Here is an 8,285-nt window from a genome sequence, read left to right as displayed (position 1 = left end):
GTATATTGCCTTTGCCCCTGAGTCAGAGCTTCAAGCGTGTCCATCCCCCAGACGGTGTGCCCCTCACCCATTAGGTGTGAATATACCCATCCCTTCCTGCCCCCTCCCACCTGCCCGACACCTGATGAATGTTGCTACTATATGTGCACTTAAGTGTTGATCAGTTAATACCAACTTGATGGTGAGTACATGTGGTGCTTGTTTTTTCATTCTTGTGGTACCTCACTTAGTAGAATGGGCTCCGGCCCCATCCAGGAGAATACAAGAGGTGCCAGATCACCACTGTGTCTTTTAGCTGAGTGGAACTCCATGGTATCCGTAGACCACCTTTTGTTAATCCGCTCATTCTCACTTTCTCTTATTGAGGTGAAACCTTTGCCCCTGAGCCTCTCTGCGTGCCTCTGCGTGCTGGGGCTGGCAGAGTCGTTGTTCATGCCGCAGACGTGGTCATTGGTATGCTGTGTGCTGTGCCGTGGGCCAGCCATGGGAAGGAGACCTGGTTGTGGGATTTGGCCCCAAGGAGTTAACGGCTGGAACTTTGGCAGCCCCCGAGAAAAACATTGGTGCTTCCCCAGAAAAGCGCACACGCGGCTATATGTAGCCCATTTTTGTATATAATTCATGACTTCCTTTTTTTTTTTTTTTTTTTAGAGACAGGGTCTTGCTGTGTCACCCAGGCCGGAGTGCAGTGGCGCGATCACAGCTCACTGCAGCCTTGAACTCCTGAGCTCAAGCGATCCTCCTGTCTCAGCCTCCTGAGTAGCCGGGACTACAGGTGCACACCACCATGTCCGGCTGATTCTTCTTAATTTTTTTTTGTAGAGACAGGGTCTCTCTGTGTTGCCTAGGCTGGTCTCAAACTCCTGGCCTCCAGCGATCCTCCTGCCACAGCCTCTGAAAGTGCTAGGATTACAGGCGTGAGCCACCACGCCTGGCCTATGACAATCTTAAAGCCTGTTGTGCCCTGAGGTGGTTAGAAGCTCCCTAAGGAGTTGAATCAATCTGTAAACATACATTGAGAACCCGCTATGCACATGCACCAAATCCATAAATAATTCTTATCAGGTATAACAAGGGGGAAAGGATGATAACAAAAACAACAGTAGTAACAGCACCAAGCATTATTTGAACATTTAAAATGTGCCAGGCATTGCTTGGATCTCTTAGTGTGGACGGGCTCATTTAATTCTTACAGCTCTCCTAGGAGGCAAGCGCTTTATTATCCCCATTTTACAGGTGAGGACCCAAGGCTCAGGGAGGTTAAGTGGCTTGCCCTCGGTCACACGGGCAGGGTTGAAACCCAGCAGCCTGGCCCCAGAAGCCGCGTCGTCACGCCGCCTCCCGTGGAGACGCAGGGAGAGTTGGAGAGAAGTCGGTGGGGAGGGGGACGAGAGCGATTTGGGGTGGATCAGCACTTGCCCCTCCTTGTTCTGCGGAATGAGTTCGGAGAGCCGCCCGTTTTCTGAGGACAGGTCATTCTACCTGGGGAATGTGTCATCCCTACAGCCTCCCTCCGATGCGGTGACGCTCCCTCTCTCCTCGCTTCCAGGAGCTGGAAAAACTGGGCCTTGGCGACAGTGTGGACCTACACGTGTACGAGATTCCAGTCGAGTACAAGACGGTCCAGAGACTCATCCCTGCCCTGTGGGAGAAGCACAGCCCACAGGTGAGCAGTATGAAGGGCAGGACTTGCAGGGGCACACTTCACATGCAGGTGATTTGCGTGGCTTCGTTCCTGTCAAACACATGACCCATGCCACAGCCCAGCACTTTTCTGGATTGCTTTGGAGGTGAGGGAAGAAAGCAAACATTCAGGACTTCACAAAGCCAGGCTCTGTCTCTCTAGACCTCTGTGTCAGTAGGATGCATTTGGTTATCAGTGACTATTAAAACACAGCTCAACATAGCTTGGACACAAAAGTTGGTGTGCTTCAGGTCTGGCTTGATTCAGGTGCTCATGCAGTGTTCTCAGCATTCTCTTGTGGCCTCTTGGTTTCCGCTTTGTGTTGCTTTGATTTGCACTGAGGGAAGTGCCTTCTGGCAGTCTCTTCCCTCATGGTGGCAAAGACAGGTGGCTGCTGGCAGCCCTCTTCCTAATTCAGCCACTCAACAGAAAGAGCACCTTTCCTCCTATAGTGCCCCCACAGTCCATGGCTGATTCCCATTGGCCAGCTTGGGTCACATGCTGGTCCCCGAACCAATCACTGTGGTGGGAGGAAGGAAGGAATGCTCTGATTCACCAGGCCCGGGTCACATGCCCACTCTGGCAGGCAGGAGGTGGCACCAGCCCTCTCCAAACCTTCTGGAATGAGAAGTCAGAGTAGGGGGTGGCATAAAGGGACACGGGGTGTGGGAGGGAGTTGTGGCTATTACCAGACATGATTGGAGCGGAGGCCGGCCAGGCAGGAAGTACACCCTTCCCTCCCGCCACAGGGACATGCGGCCCAGCCAAGGCCGTGGGCCGAGAGCAGAGTTCCGTGGGGTCAGGGGAGAAAGCCACCAGGGAACCCCCGTGGGCTGGTGTTTCTGAGAGGTGAGGTCCTGGTCCCTGTGGGAACCCCCCTAGCTTCCCACCCTAGCCTGCCCTTTCAGGTTCCCCGGGACCGGCTGGAGGAATCTTCCTTTCTAACAAGCCCATTTTCCCCGTTTTGCAGAGGGGAAGCAGAGGCTCCGTAAGACCGGATCAAAGCACCTGTAAACGGGCTTCTTCCTCTGCTGCGTCTGTGTGGTCTTGCCTTATTCCAATAAAAGAAACAAACAAAAACGGGCCGGGCGCGGTGGCTCATGCCTGTGATCCTAGCACTCTGGGAGGCCGAGGCAGGAGGATCGCTTGAGGCCAGGAGTTGGAGGTTGCTGTGAGCTGTGATGACGCCATTGCCCTCCACCCAGGGCGACAGAGTGAGACTCTGTCTCAAACAAACAAACAAACAAACACCAAGCTTTAATGTAATTACCTTTTCCCAAATAGGGTGACACTCATAGTTTCCAGGCATGAGGTCACGGATATATCTTTTTTGTTGGAGGGGACGGCCACCGTCCGGCCCCCTACATGTCAGGCGCTGTTTCATTTCTGCGTTCGCCAGCAGTCAGCGTCCTGTGCACCCGGTCACGCGGTGCCAGGCACTGGGCCTCCAGCAGCCAATAGAAACAAAACAGCCCTTGCTCGCAGGGACACATTCTCTTTTTCTATTTTCTTTCTTCTTTCTTTTCTCCTTCTGGCCACAGACGAAGCATGTATTAGGGACATACATTCTCAAGCAACACGACCCGGTAGACATTCTCATCCCAGCCACACAGAACATTTAAAATTCTCAGCTGGGCGTGGTGGCACACGCCTGTAATCCCAGCGACGCGGGAAGCTGATGTGGGAGCATCACTTGAGTCCTGGAGTTTGAGAATTTGAGACCAGCCTGAGCAACAGGGGGAGACCCCATCTCTAAAAAAAAAAAAATTTCCAGTAGCCACATTAAAATCATAAAAAAAAGGCAAAATTGTCATCTTAAATATTTTAAATGTAACCCAATATATCTAAAATATTATCATTTCAACATGTAATCCATATGAAAAATTAATGAGATGTTTAATTTTGTCTGTGTGCTTAGTCTGCAAAATCTGGTGTGTGTTTTACACGGATTGCACATCTCGGTTTCAATGGGTCGCTTTTCAAGCCACATGTGGCCCGTGGCTGCCACGTGTGATAGCACACTTTTCAACCTAATTTTTAAATGTTCACATATTTTCTTATAATGCCCCTCTGCGCTTAGGCATACACACAAGTAACTAATACAGTAGTCGAAGTTTAACTGTATTCAACTTGGTATCTGCTTTTTGTAAATATTGTATCATGAGCATCTAATGACCTAGGTCATTAAAAATTCTCCCTAAACATTATTATGTTAATGGATGGGTAATCTTTAGTAATTAATGTTTTCATTCTCCTGTCATTGGGCATGCTAGTTGTTTCCAGACATTTTTCTCATTCTTATAAATAGTGCTAAAGTGACTGTCTTCCTGACATCTCTATTTTTAGGCTAGATTACTGGACGTTATACCTTGCCTTTTGCGTTTGGCAATGTGCCTGAGTATCATTCCATATGAAACTGCCTTGGGCCTTTTAACAGCTGCATAGTAGTTTATTATTTATTGAACCAACTCCCCATTAGCTAGTTAGTTTCTTTATGGTATTTGGTTGCAATAACAAGAAGAGCTACAGTGAATAACTTTGCATGTTTCAAATCCTTGGCTGTCTCACTTGGCTATACTTTTCTGCAAGAGTGACTCTGGGGTCTATTCCAACAGCAAGAGGTCGGAAACAGTGTAACCCCAGGCTGAGTTCAGTGAGGATGGCACCTACTGCTTGGCCTGGGGGGACCCCTAGTCCCATGACCAGGCCATGTTAAGTCCTGCCTGCCTGTCTGCAGCTGGTGGTGCACGTGGGGGTGTCAGGCATGGCGACCACAGTCACGCTGGAGAAATGCGGCCACAACAAGGGCTACAAGGGCTTGGACAACTGCCGCTTCTGCCCCGGCTCCCAGTGCTGCGTGGAGGATGGGCCTGAAAGCATCGACTCCATCATCGACATGGACGCTGTGTGCAAGAGAGTCACCACGCTGGGCCTGGACGTGTCGGTGACCATCTCGCAGGATGCCGGCAGGTAGGGCCCTGTGTGGTGGGAGTGAGCGGGGGTTCCCTCCTCTACTGACCAAGCCTGGTGTCGAATGAGCCAATTATGTTGACTTTGGCCTGTTGAGTGAGCACTCAGTGTGTGCAAGGCAGGTGCTAGTTATGTGTATGTAGCAGGTGCGTCTGGTTCCGTTCCTGGGCCTCATTATGGACCTGTCCACTCCTCCCCACCGTCAGGTCCCCACCCAGGCCCTCAGCATCTCCCACCTGGGTGTTGCCCCAGCCGCCGCCTCAGTCCTCCTCTCTGCCTCTTCCTCGACCCAAGTGGTCGCTTTCTGTGTTAGTTTCCTGGGGCTGCTATCACAAAACCCCACAAATTGGGTGGCTTAGCTCTACAGAAACGTGGCGTCTTCCAGTTCTGGAGGCCAGAAAGCTACAGTCATGGTGCCAGCAGGGTTGATTCCTTCTGGGGGTGCTGAGGGACAGCCCATCCCAGGCCTCTCTGGTGGCGGCTGCTGGGGATCCTTGGCTTGTCACCTTGATCTCTGCCTCCGTCGTCACATCACCTTCCCTATGCCTGTCCACATGGCCTTCTGGTGTAAGGACACCAGTCACCAGATTTAGGGACCCCCCCAATCCAGTATGACCTCATTTTTTTTTTTTTTTTTTTTGAGACAGGATCTCACTCTGTCACCCTGGCTAGTGGCATCATCATAGCTCACTGCAACCTCAAACTCCTGGGCTCAAGCGATCCTCCCGCCTCAGCCTCCTGAGTAGCTGGGACTACAGGCACGCGCCACCATGCCCAGCTAATTTTTGTATTTTTCGTAGAGACGGGATCTCGCTCTTGCCCAGGCTGGTCTTGAACTCCTGGGCTCAAGTGATCCTCCCGCCTCGGCCTCCCAGAGTGCTGGGATTATAGACTCAAACAACCGCTCCTGGCCAAGTCTCTTTTTACAATGAATTTTTAATCACACAGATAATTCTAGAATGTATCCTCATACATTCTCACTGCGAAAAATTCTCTTGCCCTCTCTCTTTCCCTGCGGGGACCTCTCTGATAAGTCAGAAACCCGGACCGTGAACCCTCCTTCCCATGCCCAGATTGCTGCGCACGCAGAGGTCACTTGGTGGGCAGGTTTAGGGTCTCGCCGCGTTTTGCTTTGCTGTTGTGTGGTTGGGGCCCGTGGTGTGCATTTCCTGAGAATTCCCTGCCTCGGGCTTCACCTGGGGGCCACGGTGCGCATCTCCGCCAAGGCTCCATTCTCTCTTTTTTCCCTTCCTCGCTTACCCGTTGGTACACAGTTCTTCGTTTCCTTCTGGCTCTGTCCGCTCCTTACCCACAGCTTCGCAGTATTCCACGGTGCGGACGAACCCGCGTCTACGAAGCCACGCTGCACCCGGGGACGTTGAGGTTGCTTTCTCTTTTTCCGCTTCTAGACGTAATAGCACGGCAGCGAGCACCCTCGTTTGTGTTTCCTCGTACAGATGGCTCCTGACGGTAGATTCTAAAACTGGACATGGCAGGTCGTAAAGTCTGGGCGATTACAATTTTCCCACCTGCCGAAGCGCCTTGCCCGGGAGGGCAGCCGATCTCCACCCCCCCAGCCTCCCCTCTGCCCGCTCCCCCGCACGTGCGACAGCACCGGGAGTTACCAGGTTTTTCCGTTTTTGCCAACCTGCGGAGGCAGAAGCGGTGGCCTTTCTTGCAGGTTTCTGGTGAGGCTGGAGGTCTGGCCTTGGAGGGAGGCTGTGCCCCTGGTCTGCGGACCGACGCTGTGACCTGTCGTGTTCTCTCTCCCACCCCCGCCCCCCGCGGCTTAGGTATCTCTGCGACTTCACCTACTACACCTCTCTGTACCAGAGCCGCGGCCGATCCGCCTTTGTGCACGTGCCCCCACTGGGCAAGCCGTACAACGCGGGCCAGCTGGGCAGGGCGCTCAGGGCCATCATCGAGGAGATGCTGGGCGTCCTGGAGCAGTCGGAAGGCAAAATCAGCTATTGCCACAAACACTGAGGGCCGCTCGGTCTCCCAAGACCTCATCCCGCCAGGGACCCCAAGAGGGACGTCTGCCCTCCGAGGCCTGGCCACGAAACACAGGCTCGTCCGCCGGGGGCATCCGATTCGGATGAGGTGTCCTGACGGACACACCTCCTCCTCCTCCTCTGCAGAAGCTCCGGTTGATTTGAAGGAAGCGGCTGAAGGTTTTTCTCTATTCCCCCTGCATTTGGGGACACGGCTGCCGTGGCCGGCGGGCTCAGGTTTCCCCGGAGAATCTTGGTCCGGTGGGTCTACGCCCTGCGGCCAGTGCCACATGTCGTCTGCTCTTCACGGTCTGCTGGTGGAGGAATTTCGGAGCCCGCTTTATCTCCCCGACTGGTTTTCCCCACACTGAAAAGCTTCGTGAAGAGTCTCTGCCTTTGAACTGTGGCCTGGCAGCCCCAGAAAGGCCGCCCTGGGGTGCGGCTTGACTTTCTTTCTTTCTTTCTTATTCTCTTTTTAAAAACAATAGTGCTAGTTTGGGTACAGAGTAATTTATATTCCCTTTGGTTAAACGCGGGCTTTAGCCACCAACAGAAGTGTCTTTTCTTTGTCCTGGGGTGTGACCCCTTCTGCCTCCTGCCCTGAAAACTGGATTTGAGATGCCGTATCTTTGTTCCAGGGCCCTTTCGCTCAGGGCATGGGGCCCATGGCCAGGCCACGGGGTGGGGCTGCTACCCCAGGTGTGGCCATAAAGGGCTCAGCCCTTCAACACCCAAGCTGTGAGCTTCCCCACAGAGACAGGGCCACCAGTGGAACCGCAGATTTCGTCTGCTTTTGATTTTGGTTTGGAATGTGTAAAACTTTGTAACAACTGCAAACCCACCCAACCCACCCAGTCTGGCCTGGATTTTCAAGGTCTTGCTGCTGGGGACGAGTTCCTTATTCTCTTTAAGGGGTGCCCTATGAAACAGGGGCCTGGGGGCCAGAGTTTGCAGAGCTCTTCATGTCTGGGCATGTTTGAGCAGGAGGGAGACAGGGCAGCCAGCAGGTTCTTCTGTGGATGGTTTTTGGACACTCGCCCAGGAGTCAGGAGTAAATTTTTATCTCACTCTCTACAACTTTGAACTCCCCAGGCAGGGACAGGGCAACGTCCCTTGGTGGGTAGCCACATTCAGCAGGATCGTGACACCCTCAGACAGCGAGAGAGGGGTGGCCACGACATAGGGAAGGCAATTGAGAAAAATGCACATTTTGGAAACTGTTTTCTGTTTTTTTGGAGGGAACGTGGTTTCACCCTTCCCTGGCCCGAGTGAGACACGGCTGGAACCTGAATCCACGCTGGATCCCACCGGTGTTTCCCCGGCGTTCAGTTCTTTCTGCACCGTTTGGGAACCGGGTCGTTGCGTTTCTATGAAACGCGTTTTCCGAGTCGTGGGCTTTCTTTGGAGGGGAAGGTGGGGGCTGGTGGGTGACTCGGGGTGGGTGCCTGGCGGCTGGCACGGACGTGGCCAGCAGGTGGGAACGATCGGGACTCTGCAGTCCCCACGCCAGCCCGGCCCGGCCTCGGCTGGAAGCACCCGGTGCACGTTCCCAGTCCGCGCTCTGGGTCTCCTGTGCAGTCCAGAGGGCGGGATGTCACCGCATCTGCCGGGTCTCCTGTGCAGTCCAGAGGGCGGGA

The 8,285-nt window shown here is 53.5% G+C and overlaps 1 protein-coding gene across 3 annotated transcripts in view; it reads left to right on the top strand.

Moving 5' to 3' along the window:
* PGPEP1 (pyroglutamyl-peptidase I) overlaps window positions 1-7,479 on the top strand; it is a 21,058-nt gene extending 13,579 nt beyond the window's left edge. For all 3 annotated transcript variants that reach the window (XM_012654078.1, XM_012654079.1, XM_012654080.1), the window contains 3 exons: window positions 1,550-1,666; window positions 4,422-4,654; window positions 6,448-7,479. In XM_012654078.1, coding sequence (XP_012509532.1) covers window positions 1,550-1,666; window positions 4,422-4,654; window positions 6,448-6,640 — 543 coding nt within the window. In that variant the 3' untranslated portion in view covers window positions 6,641-7,479. The remainder of the gene's footprint in view (window positions 1-1,549; window positions 1,667-4,421; window positions 4,655-6,447) is intronic.
* Window positions 7,480-8,285: the final 806 nt, after the last annotated feature.

Source organism: Propithecus coquereli, unplaced genomic scaffold (genome assembly GCF_000956105.1).
Source record: "Propithecus coquereli isolate 6110/MARCELLA unplaced genomic scaffold, Pcoq_1.0 Scaffold438, whole genome shotgun sequence".
NCBI lineage: Eukaryota > Metazoa > Chordata > Mammalia > Primates > Indriidae > Propithecus > Propithecus coquereli.
The sequence above is the reverse complement of the archived record's forward strand: the minus strand, read 5'-3'. Positions and strand labels throughout refer to the sequence as shown.